At 45.0% G+C, this 24,325-nt stretch overlaps 2 protein-coding genes and 3 non-coding genes across 6 annotated transcripts; all 5 read left to right on the top strand.

The window, feature by feature from the left end:
- Nucleotides 1–1,447: 1,447 nt before the first annotated feature.
- Nucleotides 1,448–1,520, top strand: TRNAT-UGU (transfer RNA threonine (anticodon UGU)). The gene has a single exon. It is a non-coding gene; the product is annotated as a tRNA-Thr (tRNA).
- A 1,165-nt stretch (nucleotides 1,521–2,685) lies between these two features.
- TRNAY-GUA (transfer RNA tyrosine (anticodon GUA)) lies at nucleotides 2,686–2,776 on the top strand. The gene is given in 2 exon segments: nucleotides 2,686–2,722; nucleotides 2,741–2,776. It is a non-coding gene; the product is annotated as a tRNA-Tyr (tRNA).
- Nucleotides 2,777–4,011: 1,235 nt separating this feature from the next.
- TRNAP-UGG (transfer RNA proline (anticodon UGG)) lies at nucleotides 4,012–4,083 on the top strand. Its single transcript has one exon. It is a non-coding gene; the product is annotated as a tRNA-Pro (tRNA).
- Nucleotides 4,084–4,122: 39 nt separating this feature from the next.
- On the top strand, nucleotides 4,123–23,142 carry RNASE4 (ribonuclease A family member 4). 2 transcript variants are annotated; one of them, XM_028119551.2, is made up of 3 exons: nucleotides 4,595–4,680; nucleotides 20,335–20,437; nucleotides 21,880–23,142. In XM_028119551.2, the coding sequence occupies exon 3, from the start codon at nucleotides 21,897–21,899 to the stop codon at nucleotides 22,335–22,337; it is 441 nt and encodes a 146-aa protein (XP_027975352.1). In that variant the 5' UTR covers nucleotides 4,595–4,680; nucleotides 20,335–20,437; nucleotides 21,880–21,896; the 3' UTR covers nucleotides 22,338–23,142. The 2 variants fall into 2 exon arrangements, with proteins under 2 accessions (XP_027975351.1, XP_027975352.1); XM_028119550.2 differs by lacking the exon at nucleotides 20,335–20,437 and having other exon boundaries at nucleotides 4,123–4,680.
- Nucleotides 4,599–17,070, top strand: ANG (angiogenin). The gene is made up of 2 exons (XM_028119553.2): nucleotides 4,599–4,680; nucleotides 16,473–17,070. The coding sequence occupies exon 2, from the start codon at nucleotides 16,491–16,493 to the stop codon at nucleotides 16,929–16,931; it is 441 nt and encodes a 146-aa protein (XP_027975354.1). The 5' UTR covers nucleotides 4,599–4,680; nucleotides 16,473–16,490; the 3' UTR covers nucleotides 16,932–17,070.
- Nucleotides 23,143–24,325: the final 1,183 nt, after the last annotated feature.

Here is a 24,325-nt window from a genome sequence, read left to right as displayed (position 1 = left end):
ACTTCTAGACACAAGAGTATTCTAGCTATTGCACAATTCCCATAAACTCCCCCAATCTCACTTCAAATCCAGCCTACCTAAGTCCTTGCACTTCATCTTCTGCCTTTTTCAGGTACCCATCTCTCCTTTAGACTTTCTTTTTTTTTTCCTGCAAACATCATCTTGCTTTTTCAAGGTATAATATTTGAGAGTCCTCCCTGACTCTTTCATCTTTATTTTCTCTTACTCTTTATTCATATCTAACTTCAGCCAAATCTGCCTTCCCTCTAGTTTCCTCATTCCTTCCTTCCTTTCCAGGCCCATAACTTGACCCTCTTGCAGCTTTATTTGAGCGTCTGCCCCATGGCTAATCTCTGATGTACCTCTGACTCTGGTTTCTCTTCCCTTCAATTCATTCTGCATATCCATGCCTGGTGAGTTTCCATTTTCAATTTTTTAAAAAATTTAAATTCAATTAGCCAACATAGAGTACATAGAGTTCCGATGTAGTGTTCAATGTCCAGTTGCAATTTTTTAAAGGGGTGCAACTTCATTCCAGAAATCTCTCAGTCCCCTATTAACCTGACCTCTTACCTTCCCTTATTTCCAGGAGGGCAGATATCTGCCCCAGCTGGTGTTCTGCCTCAGCTCCTTAAGCCTCGGTTTTTCTTTCAGACTCTGCTCATACATTTTCTTCTACCAGAGATCACTCGGCCCCCAAACTTGTGTCTTAACCTCTCAAGTGCAGCTCAAACCCCACCCCCACCTGAAGGACTGCCTCTGTGACGGCTCACATTGCAAATCTGCGAAGGTTGGCTCTGTCCACCAGCCGCTCACAGCAGGCACAGCTACTTTTCACTGTTCTCTTTCATAAAAACTAAAGTTCTCTTAGTCCACAAGACTATGACAGGGACTTCAAGTTAAAGACCGTATCTGATGCTTTGTTCCTAGTGTACAGCCCAGCACAGAATTGGGAGTTCAGTGTTTGTTGCATGAAAGAATGAATTAAATAACGAATTAACAAATGCTTGCTCTGGCGCAGACTCGAGCTGTAAGAAAGGTCCCTACACCTAAGGAACTTGAAAGTCGGTGGCAATCCTGAGTCAAGGAGAAAATCAGTGGGAAGGCCCAGTTTCAGCTGAGAGACCTGTGGTAGTCAGCTTCCTCTATGCCGCGTCTCTCCTCTTAATTTTTAGACGGCGGCCGGGGGCGGATGGAGGGGTGAGGTGGACTCTGTGTTATAACGTGTTGGGTTAGGCAGAGTTCTCCAATCTTAAAATAGTGGTGGCTGTTATCACTGGCCCTCATATTGCGTTATCCCTAGCAAGAGCCTGCAGACCAAATTCCAAGAATAAATAGATTGAAACAAAGTTCGGATTTTGTTTACTTCTTGCATTTAATTCCTCTAACAAAGGCGCAGCATAAAAACTTGCCTTTTCAAAGAAAGAAGCAAGGGAAACGCTCGCGAGGCCCTATAGCTCAGGGGTTAGAGCACTGGTCTTGTAAACCAGGGGTCGCGAGTTCAAATCTCGCTGGGGCCTTCCACCTATTTCTTACCGTTTTAAACCCTTACTGGACAACCCCCCTTCCAGTAACCCTAACCCCTGCGGTAATTCGGTTCAAGTATCGTCTCGCCGCAGTCCCGACTACCCGAATAAACCACGCTGAGCAGATCCGCTTCCTCTTACGCGCTACTGCGCAAGTGCGGCTCTGCTGCATGGATTGTGGCAGAGCCCATTACAAACTGCGGGAAGCGCCGCCTGCCTCCGCCGGCGCCCGGGCTGTGCCGACCCACCGCGAGAGCCCTTCCCGAGGGCCGCCGGAGCCCGAGCCGGGCCGAGGGCGGTGGGGGAAGACCATGGAGTCGAGCCCAGTACCCCTCTCCGCACAGGCTTGGAGCCCAGAACAAGCTCCACTCCCCAAAGGGGAGGAGGCGGTCGGGAGAGAGTAGGCTGTCTAGCAAGGTTTCCTTTTTCAGCGAGTTTTCGAACACTTCACTATCCCAGCGAGAAAACGAAAGTCGAGACTTGGGTCACTATGTTATTGACTCAGAAAAATTGCGGCTTCCTTTTTGAAAAACCTGAAGATATTTTCTCCAGAAGTCCTTTCTCTCAGAAACATTGGGATTACCCATATGTGCTATATTCCACATCCTCTCCCTCCCCGAGTCTGTGTACGTGTAAACGGAAGAGAGTTGCGGTTCGACTGTGCAGACGCGCCTGAATTCCGAGGCGAGCACAGGAAGTGAGGAAATGCGAAGAGGCGCGAGCCAGAGCCGGGAGGCCCGCCCTCTCTGCCTGCCGCGGGGCTGCGTGGGAGGAACTGTGTATCCCACCGCCGCACTCCCTAGTTCTTCGAGGCCCGGGTGGCGGCTTGCACTCCACACACATCACGTTGGGAGGTCCCCGGCCGCGCGCTCCTGAAGCCAACGGCTCCCGGGCGAGCAGATGCCCCCGCCCTGAGCGGCCTCGTGATGCACGGGGTCTCGGGGTGCCTGTGAGGAGCCCACGGATTGGCCCCCCTCCCCTCGGTGGAGTAGGGGAATCCAGCTCTAGAAGGGTTGTCCCTAAAACTGCGGGCGGGACTTTCTCACAAGCTGGCTTTGTGACTCTTCGATGTCCACCCGCCGCCAGAAGGTCGTTTCTCACACTCCTCTGTTTGTAGATGTCCTGAATAGGTGACTCTAGAGAGACACTTTCCGTGCCCCCTTCGATAGCTCAGCTGGTAGAGCGGAGGACTGTAGTGCGCTTCCTGTGTAGTCATCCTTAGGTCGCTGGTTCGATTCCGGCTCGAAGGAGGAGCTGCCGTTTTGGGGCTTGCAATCATCGAGGGAGCCGTTGCCCTCTTGTTTCCTCCGCGGCTCTTTGTCTTCTAGAGTCGACTTTTCCAGCCTCATTCCTGTCCCAAAGAAAACGTTTGAGCTCACCAAGCACGTGTGAACAAATGGATCCCATTGGGCACAGTTTCTTATATAGCGAGGAGGCGAGTGAGCACCAACTTTGTCAGCCAATTGGAAGAATTCTAAGTTATTCCCTCAGATGTTACTTTTGGCTTCTAGTTGATCCTCGATTGCTGCCTGAAGTCCGCGGTTCGGCGACCCGAAACCTCTCGTTGATAGAGAACGTTATGCATAAACGCTGTGGGCGCATGTCTGCGCCATGCGGCCTGGGGGCTCCAGTTTGCGGAAGAAATCGCCGAAACTGGGACCCTCGTCCCGAGCGTCCGCACCCCTCCGTACACACATCCATTATACGGCAGTTTTAGTTTATTTATCTTTATACACATATTTATAGTTCTACAAAAAAAGATTTTGAGACAGAACAGGAAAGGGCAACAGGATTTGACACGAGTTGGGCTGAGACTGGGAGAAAGAATTCCAGACCGAAGAAACAAGTGAAACAAAGGTGGGGAGATAGAACACTTGATTCTCCTTCAGGGGCCTGGACAATCCGAACACACGCCAGACTGGCGCAACCTCCAACCGATTCCGGCTCCCGGTATTTTGATGCCCACCATTTCCCGCCCCTAAGATGTTAGGCTCGCGCGACGTAGTAGCAGCCTGACACGCTTCCCGCGTGTCCAGCCTGGGGCTCAGGACCCTCCAGCCTCGCAAGCGAGCTCCGCTCGGGTCCTCGCACTTCCGCCGCCTTCCTGCCAGGCCCCCTCCAGGTCCCCGCCAGGCCCCGGCCAGGCCCCCGCCAGGTCCCCCTGGCCCCCAGCTAGGCTCGAGCTCGCGCCTAGAGTGGTCCGGAGGTGCGCGGTGGAGCTCACCCACGCGGCCTGCGGTCTGGAAACTGCCCCTCCTCACCCCATCCGGCCTCTGGAGGGGTTCAGGATGTGGATCGGGGAGAATAAGCGAGGCTAGGACCCGAGTCAGGCTTCAAAAGAGTGAGACTTCATGAAGATGGGAGAACGCGAAGCAAGGCAAGAAGTAAATGACACAACGTGAAACAGAGCTCCGGAGCAGTCTGGCGGCCAACCGCAAACGGGAAAGTACTGTTTAGAGGAAACACAGGCACATTTCATAACTGTGGCTCGTTGGTCTAGGGGTATGATTCTCGCTTTGGGTGCGAGAGGTCCCGGGTTCAAATCCCGGACGAGCCCTGGCTTTTGATTTTTTTTCCTTCCTTCGAAACTGTGCAAAAGTTCAATTCTGTACAAACTTTCTCGCTTTCCGACAGTTCTGCACAAGAGAGGTGCGCTGAACCAACGCGTGCCAGAGGGGGCTGATGAGCTGTGCGGGGAGAAACTGCCTGGACTCCGCCAGCGGACACCTCAGAGGGACCGCCACGCTCCCGGAAGCAGGGGCCGGTGTCCCAAGGCCCGAGGTCCCCGGAGGCTGTGTCCTCGCGGCCGCTGCGCGTGGGGCCTCGGGTCTGCAGGCCCTCTCCTTTCCCAGGCAGGGCCCGCCCGCGGCGCCCACTCCAGAGGCAGGTCCAGGCGGGAGGGGCCTCCCGGGAGAAACAGGGCGCGGTCCCAACTGCACAGAGGCTCCGGCGCCACCCTTCTCGCCCTGCTGCATCCCGCGTCCGTTCGTGTACACACACGCACGCCGACCCTACCCAGGATCCAAAGCAAGATTTAAAAGGACGTCTTTGCGTCTTCTACAGCTCCCTATCGTCTTACAAGGGGGAATTAGAAGCCGGGGAGAAAAACTTTCCACCGTCCTGCGCGTTTCTGCAGCCCTGTTCCCTGGCCGAGGTGGGTTCACGTCCTGCTCTCTCTCCTCCTCCTCCTTGTCAGTAGTTTTACCAAGAGCGTTTGGGCCCCTTCTTAGCAGAGGCAGTGTGGGGCTCCTCGGGGAGGTGTTTGCAGAACGGGGTTGGAGCCGCTGAGGAATGGGAAGAAGGGTGAAAGTCTTGTTCTTTTATGAGTTAGCGAAGTCTACATTCCCACCCTGAGATTTACTTCCCGCAGCTGAGCAGAGATGGCTGCGTGAAAGTCTAGTACCTAGAATGTAGGCTCAGAGGAGGGTGCAGAATTGGCGAACGGAATGGAGGCCCGGGAAGGCCTGCACTTGCTCACACCTAAGGATTCTTTACTTGGTACACAGGTTGATCGCCAAATTTATGAAGCAGGCCTTGTCCAGTTTTTGCCAACATAACTGCCTTTTGGGACTTGAGTTTTTGTTTTCTGGTGACTCACTTCTGTCTCCTCACCCTTAACCCACCCGCAGCCAGGGTTGCAAAATTCTGGGAGACACTGCCAACAACCTCCTCTCTAAGCTTTCTTACTAGAATGTTGGGATCCTCAACCTCTTTACTCTGAGACAGCGTGTCATGTGGTAACACATGGACAAAACAGAGCATCTTTATTTAGGAAGGACAGTAAAAACAGCTTCAGCATCATTCTGGGGACTAGGGAAATCTCAAATGAGGCAAGACCCTCCTTTTGTGTCCTTAAGAACCTTATAATCAAGTCATAAATGTAATCACTAGAAACTCAAGTGGCATAATTACCTGAACAGCACTGGCCAACTTCCCAGAAGCAGCCTCAGGTATTCAAGGAACTACTTAACTACACAGTTACTAACTAGCTCCTGCAGAAGGACAGTTTTGTTACACACACTTTATTTTAAGCAACTCTTTTTTACAGGTAAAATATTTTTGAAATTCATGGAAATATTTAGTAGGTTTCCTTAAACAGCAACTTTCAATGGCACCTTTAAAATTAGCTTTAATTTTCTAGAAATTGCTAGTGTGGAATATGAAAACCGTGTGGTACATTGGAAAGCTTCTAGTCCCTGGACACCAGATGTTCCTGGGTCAGTACAGGAACACCTCAGTTTCCTCATCTGTACAATGAGGGCTTGATAGATAGTCGTCCAGGTCTCCCTCTTTCTTACTCTATGACTTCATGGGGTGGCAGGGTGTTAGTAAGATGGCACTTAGAGAAAAGAAGGTACTCTAGTAATGTGGACAAGTGCTATGAAGTTTGGCAGAAAGGACGGGGAAAACCATTCCCGAAAAGAAGAGTGGCTCTGGCTATTGCTGAAAGAGCAGATGTCAGTTTACAAGCAGGCAAAGGTAAGAGATTAGTCAAGTTATTGTTGGAAGCATTTGCCCATGTGATTCAGAAATTAAAGTAGATGGCTAAGAAAGTGGACCAAAGCAGGCCAATGAAATCCCTCATTAGGAGTTCCCATTTAATCTGTATTTGAGCAAAGAGCAATCTTTGTTAAAGGTTATTCTCAGAAGAACACCGTGAGATATCTGGGAAGGGGAATGGGCACAAAGCCCAGAGTTTGTTGAAAAGTGAATGTGTAATTTTTGTCTTTGAAAATACACAGGCATGTCAACAAGACTTTGGCCCATTCTCCCTTAGTCATATTGTCGCCTCTTCCTGGAGACATGATCCTTCTTTTCATTGGATCTTCATCCTCTTTTAACATTACTTCTGTTAGTAAATTAGTTTCATGCCTAATAACCTAAAAAAAATGTTAGAGTTAAACCAAATTTAGAGATTAGTCACTTCTCTCCCTCACCTAATATTATGATTTGTCTTAAGGACAAAATTAAACACATATACTCTGTATAAAGGGTAAAGGACACCAGCACCTGAGTCCTTAGAAGGAGAACCCTAGGCTTCCTGTATCTATGTGCAAGGTGTAAAGAAGAGACAAAGGAAAATTTTCAGGAAAAAGGGAATGACTTTCAAGCTGAAACTGTCAAAACATTTAAAAGAATATGTGATTGGGCTTTTTTCAATTGACAATTGCTTCACACCTATTAAAATTGCTGAAAAGATATATATATAATTCCTTGTTGTATTTTGAAATACGAATGAGTAAGCACTTAGATGCGTTTTAATGAAATAGTCAAGCTTTTTATTTCCCCAAACCTTTATTTCCTGTTTCATCAAAACCTCATTGTGCCAAGCTGAAAAGAAAAGAAAAAAAGAAAGAAAAACAATTAGAATGAAAGCAACCATTCGCCATTCACCTAGCTGGCTTTTTCCTGGTCAACTATGTGGGGGAGGCTGTGAATTCTCCCCAAGTTGTCAAGTGAAATCCTAGAGGCATGGAAGGGACCTGGCTGTATTCAGAGGTGAAAGGCTGCTCCCCAGCACCACAGCATAAAGCTAACATCAGAGTCTGATCTGTTTGTGTGAGTTGGTGTTTGAACTGGTGTTTCAAGTCATGGGACTGTGTGTGTGTGTGTGTGTGTGTGTGTGTGTGTGTGTGTGTGATGTGGGAATGGAGTACCTTATCTCTGCCTTTAGGTGATTTATTAGAGAAGGATCCTGTTGATCAAGTCTTCTTGATCCCCATAGACTATGGGAGTTGGCAGCTTCTTCTGTAGTCTGGGATTGCTGAGGCCTTAGGGGTGTTGCACGGGCCTGGCAGTGTCCTCTCCACCAAATGACTGGCTTATAGCTCTTTAGAACTCACTTCTTCAGCATCTATTTAAAAAGTAATAAGTAATATATGATTCATTTAAAATAGGTACCACTCACATAGTGGGTTTGCCTACAAAAGGAAAGTCAGCATTAGGATACTCTGTTAGATACCGGTAGAGGCCCTACTCAGCGAGCCCCATGTCTTGTTGATTCTCTCTGTACCTAAAGGACTTTGAACTTTGGTATCTGGCGGAACAGTTGTGCGGGCAGAGACCCCTATCCCTTCCTTTCAGAGACTTCAGTGACTCTGAGGCACCAGGTACTGAGGGAGAGGCAGTTTGTGGCTGTGTGCTTGGTCCTTTTCTCACTTCCTTAGACTTTTTTCCTTTTAGCTCAGAATTTGGGTGGAGATGCAGGAAAGAGGGAAGAGGACAGGGGAAAAAAGTGAAGCTTACGCAGGACTGTGCCTCAACCACAGCTGAAAAGCCAGTGAAGTTTGTCTTTTTCAGGTTTGCCATGCTGCCCACTTTTCTCCCTCCTCAAATCCTCAGGCCATTCCAGTTACCAAAAGCTATTCTTCTTTTTTTAAGGTTTTGTTTACTTTCTTGCGGGGGGGTGGGGGGGAAGAGAGTATGTCAGTAGGGAGGGGCAGAAGCAGACTCCCCACCGAGCAGGGAGCCTGATGTGGAGCTCGATCCCAGGACCCCTGGATCATGGCCTGAGCTAAGGCAGATGCTTAACCGACTGAGCCACCCAGGCGCCCCCTACCAAAAACTATTCTTAAGATAGCCTCTAAAGCATAGGCGCAAGCGTGTGTGAATCACAGACAGCTGTTTAAGGAGCTAATCCTCCTAGGGATTTTTGCATGAGAATAGGGACCAACACCTAAGAAATGAAGGTCAGGGTTTACCAGTAATGCCAGAAGCAGAGTTTTCCTGGGAACCTTGAAAGCCTTCCTGCTCTACCTGGGAATTAGGCCTACCTCGTTTGGTAACTGGTACCAAACCCAGTTGTGTCTGTAAGTCTTACGAGAATCCAGGAGAGTGTGTATGGTTGGGATCTCCACAGTGAGATCAGGTGGTACATTTCTAGAAGCAATGAGGGATAACAAGAAGAACTTGGGGCCTAGGAGTCAGTCACTGACATACTAAGAACGCAGAGATGAATGACATAATTATTCTTCTCTCTAAGGGTTCCAGCTAATGGAGAGACAAGAAGACTAATTAATCATCAAAGGATGATGGCTAATGGCCTATTTGTCAACCTAAAGTAAAGCCAGATCCTTCCCACCCATGTTGTAAGAACTCCAGACCAGCTCACATTCTTCTCTGAGCAGTCCTGAAGTTCCCAGGGGGTGTAAACCTATTTGCAAACTAGTCCCTTTAACCTAGACAGTGAGGCTGCTATTTACTTCTTTCCTGCTCCACCTCCCTGGGTGAGGTCTCTCCCTGCCCTACAAAGGGGCCCATGCTGCTGAAAATGTCGAAAGATGCCAGCACGCAGTGTCCTTTTCCTTTTTGATAGAGCAAATGGTCTGACCTGTTGCTCTAGCTCTTGTCCAGACTTGCCTCAACTCTGTCCCAACGGGATCCTCATGTTGGGGAAGGTACTTTACCTCCCGCCCCCCACCCCCATAATACCTCCAGTCAACCATGGAGTGAACTTCTTCACGCTGACTTGCTGTGTGCTTTCTGAATCTTAGAGAGATTTAATGAAACAACCTTGATTTTTATGAAAGTTGTTACTGCAGTGCCCTCCTCGCTCTAGGCTCCAGGAGACCGGGTCAGAGGGGATGTGAACGGAGTACACTGTAGTCCTTGCCCACCACTGCTCCATGGCCTTGGCATCTTTCTCCCTCCTCTCGTCATGTCCTTCTCTATGGATGAATCCTTTCCTGGGACATCACAGACTTACACAGCTAGGCTTCACTCAGGCTGACTCACCAGCTTTTCACACACACCAGGACACATCTGAAGTCTAGAGTCAATGCAGCTTTAAGCTGTCAGCTTGGGATTGCTGCTCTATGCTTGCCTCAGCCCTGTGTGTACTGGGTACGGAGAAGCCCCAAAGGAAGATGTGGGCAATTTCTCCTGGGATGGGCTGGGGTTGAGGAGAGCCCGTCAGACTCAGAAGAGGTGTTGCTCAAGCCAAGTCTGGAAAGATGAGTAGTTCCCCTCCCTGAAGATAAGGAGTTTGAAGTCTGACAGCACCATCCCTCTGCTGTTTGATCAGGGAGTTTCCTTCATAAGAAAAACTGACTTACGTAACACCTACCTCACACAGTCCTGGTGACGGTCAAATATAATCATGTGTGTGAGAGATTCATAAAATCAAAGGCAAGGACTATTATTATGATGATAATTATTACGCTGATTTCAAGTGCAGTTATTTTATTGGCAGGCCACTGTCTTTATTGACACCTCAGAGACAGGTAGACTGAAAACTTGAAGGTGGATGGATGACAACCGAGGGTTGAGGATTTTTTAAAAATAGCACTGTTGAGAGATTCAGCACCAGCAGAGGTGGTTACTGAGGGTCCGTGAAACAGTTGGCATCCTGCCGCCGCCTGATATTTGAAACTATAGGATCTTTATTAAGCGATCCCAGTAAACTTTGACCCAGTTGGCTTGTTTCTATTTAATCAACAAATCCACTTTGTGAGTAGATGCAATATCAGTGTTGCATTGATGGTGGAGATAATCAATTTTGCAACTGTGTTACAGAGAACAGAAGATTGAGTGCTCAGGATTAATCTCTTGTGAACAGGTAAGGATGAAAGGAAGGAGAAGCCCTGGGAATACGGCAACGAGACTTCTGAGGGTTAGTGGCTGGAAGGTTGAGGTCAGGGGCAGGGTACCGTAAGACCTGTCACATAACCTGCTCTAGGAATGCTTTCTTGGTTCTGTGGAATCGATGAAAGAGCCTACTTAGCATCTTTTCATGAAACCAAATTATGTGGGTAAAAACAAAGGACAGTGGGACAGCATCCTGCTGAGAAGCCACATCTTACTCTGCAGGCTTCCTCCAATAGGATTCTTAGAGATGGCCGGTAAGATCAGAACCAGCATCTTCTGGATGTAGGTAAGACTTCCAGATCACTGCATGTCCTGTCATGGGCAAGAGTCGGACCCACAAACATCAGGAAAAGGCAACTGTGGGACAAAAGGCCATGTTTATCAAAGTTGGCCTCCCAGAACAAATCTCTAATTCATGTGGGTTAATGTTCAACCCAGTCACGCCCAGGGAAAAGGTGAATGACTCTCCTCGTTTGTCCAAGAGCAGTGTCCTTGGTTTTTATGTCTCTGCCAGTATCGGGGATCTTTAGACCTAGTCTTCCCTCCCCGTTCATCCAGTCACTATATAATCAGAACTGAGAGGGGCCTCTAGGTTCACACAGCTGGAACCCATCTCCAGGAACAAACAGCTGGAACCCATCTTCAGTTGGAGGGAAACTTGCAGACTTTTGTAAGACTCTTCCACCTGGGTAATCTATTTCTCTATTTGTTTATATGTATACTATTTCTAGACATCCATCCATTTCAATGAAACCGTTTTTTCCCTTTTAAAAACGCTTGGCCCAAGTTCATGAATTAAGAAGGGAACAAATTAGGTCCTAAAGTTTAAAATGCAAACAGATTTCTTCTGGGATAGCCTAAATATGGATAAAGGGAAATTAGTAAGACTGGGAGCAAGTGGTGATTTAGGAGGGATTCCTAAATTGTGATAAAGTCTCCAAAGATCCAGGAAAAGCATCTGTTGAAGGGTTATCTGGAGCCCCCTGCCCCAACATTATATGTGGCTTAACAAGGAAAGCAACAGTATACTTTTAGCTCTGTTTTCTCGTAAACTTTCCTGCTAATTTCTTTCCTTAAGAAAGTTTTGGATGCTCTTTGAAAGCACAATGGAACAACACATGCCAAGGTCAAAAAAAGGTGTACTGGCAGGTTGAAGAGAAGAAAGAAGGAAGGAGATAGAGAGAGGAATATACATTGGGTGGTAAGCTTCTAGTTTGAAGAATATTGCCCTAGAACATATAAAAGCGTGAAGCTATATTTATGGAAGTTGTAACTGTGGTTATGATCATAAACTGTTAACTCCCTGGTGCATAAAATGTGATGGATCTCTTGAATACAAAACATTGCCTGTGGGGAAAGAAAGAGTATATTAATTTTTGTGAAGACTAAGGGTTTGGTTTGAGACAGAAGGTGAAGTTAGTCTAAAAAACAAATTGTGGGACAAATTCCACTGACGAAAATATGACAGTTATGTGCTTGGGAACAGAAGGATATGTGTGAATGAGTTTGACCACCAGATGGGAGGCTCTGCACACTTGGCCTAGGCAGATTCACTTCTGCACCCCATATAATCTCTTACTTGTTTTCTCCCCATTCCATTTCAACCCCCATTTTGGGGAAATTTAGTATGGAATATATATATATATATATATATGGTGAGGAAGTTATGAGTGGGAGAGCAGATGTTGATACCCAAGTGTATACTTGCTAGGATTTAATTTCTGGTTGTCTTAGGGAATTAGGATTACAATAAGCCTGGGCAAACCTTAGCTGAGTTGTTACAGAATGAATGTGCAAATTCTGTAAATCAGAAACAAAGATATCCCTTAATCTCTGAGACTGAGACATGAGGGCCTTCAACCTCCAACAAGCAAATGATTTTTTAAGGATGTGAAGCACCTATGTAGTGTCAGTCCAATGTCTTAACTAGAGGAGGTCTGTGGGCTTGGCTTACCTGCTGAGCCTTAAGGAATGATGCATCTCAGTCAACCCGTTAGCTATTTCTTCCAGCTGGTGCCTTTTGCCACCAACTAAACTTACACACAAACTTGTCTCTGCAATTCCATTCTAGTGGAAGAAAAGGAAAGGAAAAGAAAAGGCTATTTTATGCTGTGGAATTTCAGGACTTAACGGTTAGCGACTCTCTCTTTTTACAGATGAACAAATTTAGGCCTGGAGAGGAAAGTGAAGTCAATCATTAAAAACATAATTATTGAGGGTCTACCATGAGGCAGGCACTGTGATTCAAGGTGACTAAGATTCAAGGTGACTCCTATTGATTACACACAAGTAGGAAACACTGACAAGTAAACAGGTCATTGTTTGCCCAAGACCACATAGATAACGGCTTGGAAATGGCACCAATGAAACCTGGCAACAGGTAAATCTTTATTTGATGATATCCTTGTGGACAGATCAGCTTTGTGACTTTTGTTTGCTTTGACACTTATATTTAGTAAATTGTCCTTGATCTTAATATCTAAAGCATAGAGTGTTTGGACAGAGACTCTAGGCAGACCCGCAGGCTCACACTGCTTTCTGTGAGCAGCAGTATCCCCACAATCTGTATAATACTGGCACTTCCTACAAGGACCCACGGTCTCTTCCTACCCTGGAATGGTTGGGAACATTCCTATACACCACTGCCACCTAGTGACTCTTTTGGGTACTACCAGCTCTGGTTTTACTTCCTGATTTTTTTTTTTTAACTCTGGGACTCTGACGCTGCCAGAGAGCTGTGACTGTGTGACCTCTAAGGTCCCTTCTACCTTGAGATCCTGTGATTCTACAATTACCTTTGACTTTAGAAGGCATTTTTTGTCCATTGCTGAGCAAGAAACTTAGTTGATTTCAAATCAATAAAACTTTGATGAGGTCTCCCAAAAAACTAAAAAAGGAAAGCACACCCAGGAGACTGAAAATCACAATATAATTTTTTAAAATTTTATTTATTTATTTGGCAGAGAGAGGGAACACAAGCAGGGGGAGTGGGGGAGGGAGCAGCAGGCTTCCCGCTGAGCGGTGAGCCCAATGTGGGGCTTGATCCCAGGACCCTGGGATCATGACCTGAGCCAAAGACAGATGCTTAATGCTTAACGACTGAGCCACCCAGGCGCCCCAAAAAGCACAATATAAATGTAAAGAGCTTGGCAAGTGGGTAGCGGAGCAGCACTGTGTAGGAATACCTGTTATTCTTTTAGGGGTGGCTCTCCCCTCTGCAGTTATGTACCATTTTCTTGCTAAACTCCCAAGAACGCAATTTCACTTGATTCTATTACAAATGATACTCTAAGTGCTTAATGGAAACCTTTTCAGCTGCTATTTATTTATTTATTTATTTTTATTTATTTCACAGAGAGATAGCGAGAGCAGGAACACAAGCAGGGGGAGTGGGAGAGGGAGAAGCAGGCTTCCCGCCGAGCAGGGAGCCCAATGTGGGGCTCAATCCTAGGACCCTGGGATCATGACCTGAGCCGAAGGCAGACGCTTAACGACTGAGCCACCCAGGCGCCCCTCAGCTGCTACTTATATCAGTATTGTGGAATAGTCAAAGATTTCTTAGCAGTGCACCAAATCTGTTTATAGTTATTATGAAACAGAGAAGGTGGATCAATGGCAAATGTTGATGAGAAAGAGAGGTCACTTTGCTTACTCTTGTCTTGTCTTTCCATGTAACCAGCAAAACGCCAGATTCCCTTGTTTTTCTGGATTCACAGTCATACCCCCAGGGCTGTTTAGCAACACTACAGGCTTAGTGTTTTGTTATAGTCTGTATTTGTTTAATTCAACACACTAGGACCTATGGCCTCTGTGAAGGCTACAAAATTATTTGATATGAAAATCATGTTTATGACTTACACACAAGAAAGCACAAAATAAAAATTAATAATTTAACGTCTTTGAAAATGTACCATTTATTTTTAAATTTAGTATTCATAGGAATTATATTACATTTAAGGATAATTTGAAGGTCAAATTTTTCTCCCATTGCAAGAATTTCTCACTATGTGTGGGGATGATTGCCAAAAAACACCCAACCCAGTCATGAATTAAATGAAGTACTCACAAACAATATGAGAAACAAAATTATAAAAATCAGTTCCTTTTTTTTTTTTTAATTTTTGAGAGGGAGAGAGGTGGGTAGGGGCAGAGGGAGAGACTCTTAAGCAGACTCCACACTTTGGGTGCCTGGGTGGCTCAGATGGTTAAGCGTCTGCCTTTGGCTCAGGTCATGATCCCAGGGTCCTGGGATCGAGTCCCGCATCAGGCTCCCTGCTCCTTGGGAGCCTGCTTCTCCCTCTGCTTCTCTCTCTCTCTCCTCTTCTCTCTCATGAATAAATAAATAAATAAAAATCTTTAAAAAAAAAAGAGCAGACTCCACACTTTGGGTGGAGCTGAGGCAACATGGGGACTCAGTCTCACAACCCTGAGATCATGACCTAAGCCAAAATCAAGGGTCTGACACTTAACTCACTGAGCCACCCAGGCATCCCATAACATCAGTTTCAAATTTACAGTGAAAATCATTTTTATTGTTGGATATGGGGGTATTCACATATATTTGATATAATGTGTAGGTCTATGGTGATATTCATCATTCCAATTTTAGTATATGTGCTGCCAAAGCGAGCATGGACTATAGTGGTTTTTAAAGGCTCTGAATATTCTTTACAATTTTCTCCAAAGAACTAAAGGTAGAATCAGAAACTACCTGCTGCAAACACCAAGTAGCTCTCAATTCTCAAATCTTCAGATTTCATAAGAAATACAATCTTAAAAGTTCATTAAAAATTGTTCTCTGTTTTGTTATAATCTATATTTGTTTAATTCTATTTTTAATTATCTATCACTGAGTTAAAATCATGTTCTGGGAAGAAGTACCATGTCTACCCTGTGGGTGTGCGTTTTGAGTGTCTGACACACCACCCCTGGGATGTGTGAGTTCTAGAGTTTGAGATTGACAGCTCTTTCTTGAGAGATAAAGGCAGCAATCCTCTTCTTCTTTTGAGAAAAATTTGAGAAATTATTGCAGCAAATTGTAAGGTCTTTGACTTGATGCAAAGATCTAAGGAGGGGGGCCAGGCTGGCTCAGTGGGTAGAGCGTGTGACTCTTGATCTCAGGGTTGTGAGTTTGAGCCCCATGTGTGGCATAGAGTTTACTTAAAAAAAAAAAGCCTTAAGGAGTTGTTTTGGGGTTTGTTTTTGTTTTTATCACATTGTAACATCATTTGCCTATGGTGTAACAGTCTAGTACATGTGCGGGGGGGGGGAATTAGACAATATTCTTTGAGAATAATCCAAAGTGTTTCCAGTGCAAGAAGCACCTAGGAAAAAGCTTTTATTCTTTCTCTAGTCCTCCGTAAGAGTTGACCCCAGACGGACCCACCCCCAGACGGACCCACTTCCAAGCATTACATGGGTTCTTCCATGTTCCTCCCTTGTCTTTCTAAATGGTACATCATAATTCCACCTTTGGCCATGAAACTCTTACTTCTTGGGGAACTAGGTCTGTCTCCCTTCACCTGAAGATCAAACTGCTCTCAAATGCTCTCCTCACAGCCAGCCAACTGACTGACTTGAGTACCTGGAATCCTGTCTTCAACAGTCCTCTGATTGACCCTTCCCTGGGCTCAGGGTTCCCTAAAAGTCCCCCTTCTTCATAGCTCTCACCTCCTATCTTACTGTATCATCTCAGGAAATTGGAGCTCCCAACCCTTCTCCATGGATGCTGCATTCTCTTTGAGGGAGGCATTTGGTGTGTCTTGATGGTCTTTGCATTCCAGGACCTAGCACAGTGGTCTGATACCTGCAGGGACGTGTGTAAAGTTTGTTATTATAGTAATTGATAAATGAATTACAGAGTGTGGATGGATTTTGTAATGATATGACTGACCGCAGGGCAGATAAATACTCAGCATTTCTGAGGGATAGGAAAGAATGGTTGGGTCAGGAAGTTGTGTTCAGAAAACTTTTTTTTTTTAAGATTTATTTATTTGTCAGAGAGAGAGAAAGAGGGAGATAGAGCATGAGCAGGGGGAGCGGCAGGCAGAGGGAGAGGGAGACGCAGGTTCCTCGCTGAGCAGGGAGCCCAACGCAGGACCCTGGGATCATAACCTGAGCCGAAGGCAGACCCTTAACCAACTGAGCCACCCAGGCGCCCCTCAGGAAACTTTTAAATAGACTTTCCAAAGAAAGGGATTGACAAAAAGTTTGGGATTTAATGAGGAAGGGAAAAGAAAAGATGTAATTAGCTGACTGAAGATAACTGATTCGTGTCAGAGAGGAAAGTCCCTGTCCCTTTAGCCTGATTGGGCAATGCTGTTCTTGTGCCCCTACCACACCTCCTTTTGCCCTTGGCAGGAGTCTTTGCTGGAAGAGATGGTGATGGGCCTGGGTCCCCTGTTGTTGGTCTTCATGCTGGGTCTGGGTCTGACCCCACCAGCCCTGACTCAGGATGACTCCAGGTACAAACACTTCCTGACCCAGCACTATGATGCCAAACCAAGGGGCCGGAATGACAGATACTGTGAAAGCATGATGGAGAGACGAGGCCTGACCGCACCCTGCAAAGACACCAACACCTTTATTCATGGCAACAAGGGCAGCATCAAGGCTATCTGTGGAAATGAAAATGGAAACCCTTACGGAGAAGCTTTAAGACTAAGCAAGTCTCCTTTCCAGATCACCACCTGCAGGCATGTAGGAGGGTCCCCTCGGCCTCCATGCCGGTACAGAGCTACCTCAGGGTTCAGACACATTGTTGTTGCCTGTGAACACGGCTTGCCTGTCCATTTTGATGAGTCCTTTTTCCGTCCATAATCGGAAGCCACAGCTGGCTTTTCTCTCCTTTTCTTGCATTTCCCTCCACATCCCAGAATGGCAACATTTATGGCCAGGGGCCCAGAGAATGAGCTGCCTGGATCTCTTGTTTTCCATTTTACAACATGTCTAATAAATAAAAGTGTCTCTGAAATCAGTAAGAATCACAGTCTTCCCACTAATTATTGGCCTATTAATCTTACCCCATTTTCTCTTTTCAACTGCTTCCTGAGAGGATTGGGTAGAATAGAAATGCCCTTTTCCTTATTGGTCAGTTCCTTATCAGTCAGTAAGGAGGTGGACTTTAGCTTTCTATAAAGGTAGGGTGGTTAGATTCATCTTACAGAGAGAATTAGGAAAATTCCAGGGCTCATGGCAACTAAACAGAATTTTCAGAAAGGGCAAATAATAAGGGAATATTACTTTTACAAATGTTAAACCTTGAGGAGAACAGTTTAGGACTAAATACCAACAGATTCATTCCACTTTCTCTCTTTCACACACATGTGCGTGAATGCCAAGGGGCAGCCACCTCTCGTCTTAAGCAGGAGGTAATTTTTTGATGTTGCTTTGAATGCAATGTTCCTAGGGTATTCTCATGGCAATTTTATATAAGGATCAAAAAGTGATTATTTTATTATTTACTTATTTATTCATTGTTACATTATTTTCTCCTTAATCTTTTACTTTATCGACCAATGTCTGGCTACTTTGAGATCTTAGGGAAGTCATAGAAAGATTCCAAACATTATCCCTTATTCTTCTTCAACTAGATTTGGTTTTCAAGTAAACATACACTTAGGTTGATGATACTCTCTTTGTAAAATATACTAATCGATCCACAGGTTAAGTGATTAGCTTCCTATTAACCTAATTTCTATCAACTGGTGCCTCAATATTTTATTTGGAAAGTAGTTAATAAGTTACAGTTATAAGTCACAGTTTTGCTATCTTGTGACTATGTAACTATTATGGTTACAGTATTCCCAACGGTGGTCTCCCCTGCTCCCCACATTGCCCTGATATGGGCCCAAAACCCTAGTTGCTCAATACTCAGGTTATAGACCAGTATCTAGGTTCCACCCAGGAGAGCCCGGCCTTGCTGAAAATATTCAGATTTGGGGAAGAAGTGATGGAGGAGTAGGTTACTGGTGTACACTCAGCTCATGAATCTGTGCACTTTGAGTTATCTATTTCAAAATTGAAAACACTGTCTGTAGTTAGGGAGAAGAGTTTTCCAAACCTCTCTTATTAGAAAATTTGCTTATTATAAAATCTCAAAAACCCCTTAAGGAGTAAGAAAATTCCAGTTTTTGGTAGACTATTTGGACCCTTTCTCAGGTTCTCCAACCAGTACTATCTCCCTGATATGAAGCAAAGTGACTTCCATACAGATCATTGCCCCACTCAAGCTCTTGATAGAGAAGGTCAAAGGTCTGGACCGTTATTACACTGATCACACCATATTTATGAAAACTGATGTCTTCTCCAAACATCTGCTTAGAGCATAAATCATTGCATACTCTGCTCTAGTGTTAAGGCAAATGACCGTTTCCTGGGAAATCGCATGGCAGTGGGATGGGGGTGCTTCCTGTCCTGCTGATGGAGCCAATCCTAGTACTTTTTGCTCTGGATCTCTTGTTCGCTCACCGTCAAAAGCTGTTTAGAATGAAATATCAAGTCACAGGCAGGTCATTTTATCTCGAGTGAATCATTTGAGGAATTGAAGTGCTGGTCGGCTATACTTTATTGACTTTGCAAGGAAAAGAGAAGAAAAACCTCAAAAATGTCAAGTCCTTCGAGGAATGGTGACATTCAAGGAAGAAAATTCCATGCAACTTGGAGAGAACAAATTTCTCTAGAGACACAGCAGAAATTCTAGTAGGCTTTTTTAGAAAAGCCTTATATGGGGCACCTGGGTGGCTCAGTTGGTTAAACATCTGCCTTTGGCTCAGGTCATGATCCCAGGGTCCTGGGAAGGATTGAGCCCCGCATCGGGCTCTCTGCTTGGCGGGGAGCCTGCTTCTCCCTCTCCCTGTAGCTCCCCCTGCTTGTGCTCGCTCTCTTGCTCTCTGTCAACTAAGTAAATAAAATCTTTTTTAAAAAGGCTTATAGTTTCTTGGGAATATAAGTACTCTACAAAATAAGGGGGAGGGGATCCAAAATATATGCAATTTGCTACAGTCATTCACTATTTTTATCAGACTGAAGGAAGGAAAGGAAACCAAGAAGAATGGAAATTGTGAAAAGATCATTGCCAGCACTTACTAAACACTTATCAGGGGCTAGGCATTGTGATAAGCACTTTACATTGATTTTATCATTTATTCTTCCTAACATCTCTAAGAGGTAGGGATTGTGATTATGCTCATTTTACTTATGAGAAAATATGCCGAGAGCTTAAGTAATTTCCCCAAGGTCACACAGTTAATGTGGCAAAGCTAGGTCTTTAGGATCACAATATCCAAATTAGTTCTTTTTGAGAGTCAATCTGGTGCAACAGAAAAAGCCTTTGGGACAAGCTCTGACCAAGAAGTATGTGTTGGGATGATTTGGGGATCATTTGATTTTCTGTTGTACCTAGAGCCTTGAGATGTACCCATTGATGTTTACATGGGATTTCTGGTGGCAAATATTTTCCCCTGTCTTGTTAAATCAATCAGTTGGTGTGGCTGAGGCCATGGGTTTGCTCTTGCATGAATAGTTACGTCTTCTCTGTAGCCAGTTATTTTGCTAAGCCATGATCTCAGTCACAAAGAAGCAGGATGAGAAAAAGTAGACAGAACTGTGCAAGATGAGAGGTACAAGATTAGATTTGGGGAAAACAACGCAAAGTACACCACTGTGATGAAACCATTACCCGAGGGCTAAGTGCACCTTCAGAAGTTATATGCATTGGTGCTGGGCTGAGGAGTAAATTGAACATCATTTCTCCCTGCCCCCTTCCTCTGGCAGCTCCTTCATTCCCTCTCTTCTTGACTCCATTTCTCATATCAGCTACAGGCACAAGCAATGACCTAGAACTTTACAACTTTCTGTGTAGAGGCAGAAGGCAGCTGTGAACCTAGGAGGCGGTATGGAAAAGAGAGTTGGTTCTGTTTCATCCTGGTCATTACCACTAACCAAAGTGTAGGCTTAGGTGGAACAGACTGCAAGTCCCTCATCAGCCATTTCAGTCCCTTACACGTGTGATCCGGCACCATGAAGCCGCTTCTCTGAAAATGAAGGACAGTAGTACTCAGAGATATCATCCCAGGAATTCAGCTGAGGCTGGACATGGACTGCATGTGTAGAAATGGGCCTGTCTGACTCAAAAAGTTGCCCTGGCTACTTTGGGTTGCTCACTCCCTGTTGAATTGAGATGATTTTTTTTTTTTTTTTTTTTTTTTTTTTTTTGCCCTAGTGAGGCAGCCCTGCCCCACAGCAAGAGTCAAGTAGTTCAAGGTTTGACTCCATGTCCGTCCCAGACTGACAGCCAGAAGGCAGCGTCTAGCTAGTTAGTGTTGGTGAGTGACTCGCATCTTTGCTCCCACCCTATTCCACCCCTGATTAAATTCTGTTGCTAGAAACAAGCAACTCTGAGCATAAATATCATTAGTACCTTGAATACTTAGGAAGTGGGATGGGAGAAGCAGTCAGAGGATGGTGGAAAGAGTACAGATTTTAGAGCCAGATAGACCTGGTTTCCTTTCTTTCTTTCTTTTTTTTAATTTTTTTATTCTTTTTTTAAGATTTTATTTATTTATTTAATTGACAGAGAGAGAGAGACAGTGAGAAAGGGAACACAAGCAGGGGGAGTCGGAGAGCTGGTTTCCTTTCTTTAATTAGTCAACCAAAGCAGTGTTGTAAAATCTTTATCACAGTGCTTTCTTTGTTGTTGCTCCAGAGGTTTCTGTTTGTTTGTTTTTTTAACTCTGTAAAACAAATGTTTATTTCCCACCATCAAGAGAGGTCAACCCAAAGATCTTGTAACCAGAGAATATGGATAATTACCAATAGCTGTGGACAAGACAGGCAGAGCATCAAGGATAGATGCATGACAATAGACTGTATCACCAGGGCCTAGTGTTTGGGGTTGTACATAGACACAGGGGAAAAAAAAAAAGACAACCCACATCCTTTTTTGTGGAGATTGTGCTGTTTAAATTCATTTTTTAAATGTTTCTTAGCTTAGTGATCAATTCCACAAGCCTGGAAAATACCTTCACTCACTTTATCCATTTCATTTCATTTGTTCACGAGCTCACTCATTTCATTTATTTATTCAGCCGGTATTCACTACCTTCAAAGCACGGTGGCTGGGTACTCTGCTTTTGTAGGGGTTCTTTACAGAGGATGAACAGGATTTCCAAAAGGACCTGATTTTAATACCACAGGAAGAATAGCCACAGGAGAGGAAAGGCTAACCCCAGTTCTACTCTGGCCTCTTTTCGGCACCCTCCTCAATTCCAGATGTAAGGAATGAAAATCAGTTCACAAACTTGCTCTGAAAAATCATGAGTCTATTCAAATTTTCGGGAATCAGAGTCTCTAGAGGACCAAAAACTCCAAAGATCTTATGACCAGAGAATAACCTCAAGAGATGGTCAACTCCAGTTTCACTTGGATCCGCCTTTTCTTCCCATTCCTTCTCCGACCATGGAGGCCGGGTGCCCTGGATGGCCACGTGGTCGGTGCCTGTCCTGAGGGGCTGTACTTTTGCTGCAGCAAGTTTTCTCCATAAAAGAGAATGGTGCTTGTTTTCAGAGAAAAGCATGTTTTGCAAACTGTTTGCTCTTGGGAAAGCAGACGGGAAAAGTTGTGAGCAGAGAAGAGTGGGGAACTGGTACAGATAAGGAGGAAAGAGGGGACTAGAGTCGAGGCAATGTCAACTCGCCCTTCCCAACATCTCTCCCCACAGTGCCCGCATCTCACCTTCCTTTCTCCTGCCCCTTGGGTTTCTGTCTAGGCATCTCCAAGGTAGTGATGGCTCTCCAGAGGACCCGTTCCCTGCTTCTGCTCTTGCTGCTGACCCTGCTGGGGTTGGGGCTGGTGCAGCCCTCCTATGGCCAGGATCGCATGTATCAACGATTCCTGCGGCAGCATGTGGACCCTGAGGAGACAGGTGGCAATGACACCTACTGCAACTTGATGATGCAAAGACGGAAGATGGTGCGTCAGTGCAAGCGCTTCAACACCTTCATCCACGAAGACATCTGGAACATTCGTAGTATCTGCAGTACCACCAATATCCAGTGCAAGAATGGCAAGATGAACTGCCATGAGGGTGTAGTGAAGGTCACAGACTGCAGGGAGACAGGAAGTTCCAGGGCCCCCAACTGCAGATACCGGGCATCGGCGAGCACTAGGCATGTGGTCATCGCCTGTGAGGGTGACCCGCAGTTGCCTGTGCACTTGGACAGATAGACGCCAGCTTGCGGGGCTTATGGCCGGTGGTTGGCCTTTAACTTACTCCTTGAATAGCAGTAATACATTTGAGCTGCCCCAGCCTCTATCTCCTCTATTTCTGACTCTTTTTCTCTTTATAACCCATTCTGGTAAGCACATTGTATCAAAGAGAAATGGAGACATAAACTTATAATGAGTCTGGGCCTTTCTGTAGTAAACTTTTTGGCTTTCTTTTATAATACTGGTCAGTTTAGCTCTCTCAGATCCTATCCTCTGGAATTTAGTCATTATATGGATTTATATAACATTTCAAGCATTTCAAAGTATTTTCATCTAAATCATGTCATTTCAATAGCACAGCAATTGTGCGATGTTGCTGATGTTGTTCTATGTAGGAGCCCAAAGTTCAGGGACTTGCTGAAAACCATGAAATTAGTGGAAAAGCTGATACAGAAATCCCGTTGAATTGGCTCCTAATCCAGGCCTTTTCCCACTTCATCACAAGGAGCGTTTTGTGAAAGTAACTGCTTTTGGTTATTCCCAAAAGTCAGCTGTTGGGAGAAGCGTTAGAAATTTGGAAATGCATGCTGGCAAAATGAGAGCTCGGTCTGGATAATCTGGCTCCCTTGTTGTGCTGGGGTCTAACAGCATCAAGAAATGATACAAGAGATTTACTTTCTCTCTTCCCAGACTTTTGAATTACTCTAATAAGTCAGAATATTAGAAATGTTCTAGATCATTTTAGACTCATTCACTCTTCCTGATGGAAACATCTTTCATGTTTTCTTTGTAATAAAGACCTTAAACTGCAGGTATCTGAGAAGGTTGTGCTAAGGTTCTTGTGGGGGTATTTTTTTTCCTCCTACCCTCTTTCAATTCTTCAGTTTCAATAAGCATGCACACACCTTAATATCCTCACACACTCTGGTCAAAGACTAATGCCCACCAGATCCATGACCACGGCACGGAAACCCTTGTCTCCTTTACTCCAGAGGGAACGAACCCTCTCAATGCTCACACCCTTCCTTCTCCCTTTGACTATTTTAAACAAACTGGGGAACAGAGATGTATGCAGATGCTGGCTGCTAAGGAAACGAAGTGTGTGTGTGTGTGTGTGTGTGTGTGTGTGTGTAAGGACTAAACTGAAATCATTTGAGTTACAGCAGATACAGAAAGAAATCTTTTTCTAAAAATTGATTTGGTGTACATATACATTGTGAAATTATCCCCACAATCATGCTAACAAATCCATCACTTCACATAGGTATCCCTTTGTGTGGGGTAAGAACACATAGGATTTATCATGTTAGCAAATTTCAAGTTTATAGTACTGTATTGCCACCTATTAAAAAAATTTTACTGAGTAAATTTTTAAAAAATAACCTTTTTAAAAAAAGTTTATATATTTTTAGTAATTTCTACACCCAACGTGGGGCTCGAAACCGCAACCCAAGATCAAGAGTCACACACTCCCTGACTGACCCAGCCAGGCGGCCCTTAACTGAGTAAATTTTTAAGATCTTATTGGCTTTATTCAATGATTCATGGATCAGGCAGCATCCAATCTAGCAGAGAGAAAGGAGCCCCAGGGCAGGAGAAAACAGGAACAAGGATGTTATGCTAGGAAAAAAAGCAGGTCAGTTATTGCAAAGTTACTTTCTTTTAGGGAATGGCAGGGATCTATCAGGCAGATTAACTAGTGCTGAACAAGCAGGTCCTGACTTCTGGCAGAGCCAAAACCGTAGTTAAGTCTCAATTTGGTGATGTGGAGCTTAGCAGAAGCAACTCCATTTTGAGTTTTAACATACTTACAGTCACTATGCTATACATCAGATCTCCAGAATTTATTCAGTTGCATAACTGAAATTGGACCAACATCTCCCTCCATTCCTGCTACTTCCCAAGCCCCTAGTAACCACCAGTGTACTCTGCTTCTATGAGTCTGACTATTGCAGATTCCACATATAAGTGGGATCATACAGTATCTGTCTTTCTGTGTCTGGTTT

Source organism: Eumetopias jubatus, unplaced genomic scaffold, assembly GCF_037043125.1.
Source record: "Eumetopias jubatus isolate StellerSeaLion01/CBP00866 unplaced genomic scaffold, mEumJub1_p1.0 scaffold_7, whole genome shotgun sequence".
Classification (NCBI taxonomy): domain Eukaryota; kingdom Metazoa; phylum Chordata; class Mammalia; order Carnivora; family Otariidae; genus Eumetopias; species Eumetopias jubatus.
Note: the sequence above shows the minus strand (reverse complement) of the source record. Positions and strands in the feature narration are given on the sequence as shown.

Excerpts from the sequence above, each read along its gene's own strand:
- RNASE4 (XM_028119550.2), top strand. The coding sequence starts at position 4,209 with ATGAGCTGTGCGGGGAGAAACTGCCTGGACTCCGCCAGCGGACACCTC. Across the intron at positions 4,681-21,879 it reads AGCCCTGTTCCCTGGCCGAG|GCATCTCCAAGGTAGTGATG; the intron begins GTGGGTTCACGT and ends GTTTCTGTCTAG.
- ANG (XM_028119553.2), top strand. The coding sequence starts at position 16,491 with ATGGTGATGGGCCTGGGTCCCCTGTTGTTGGTCTTCATGCTGGGTCTG.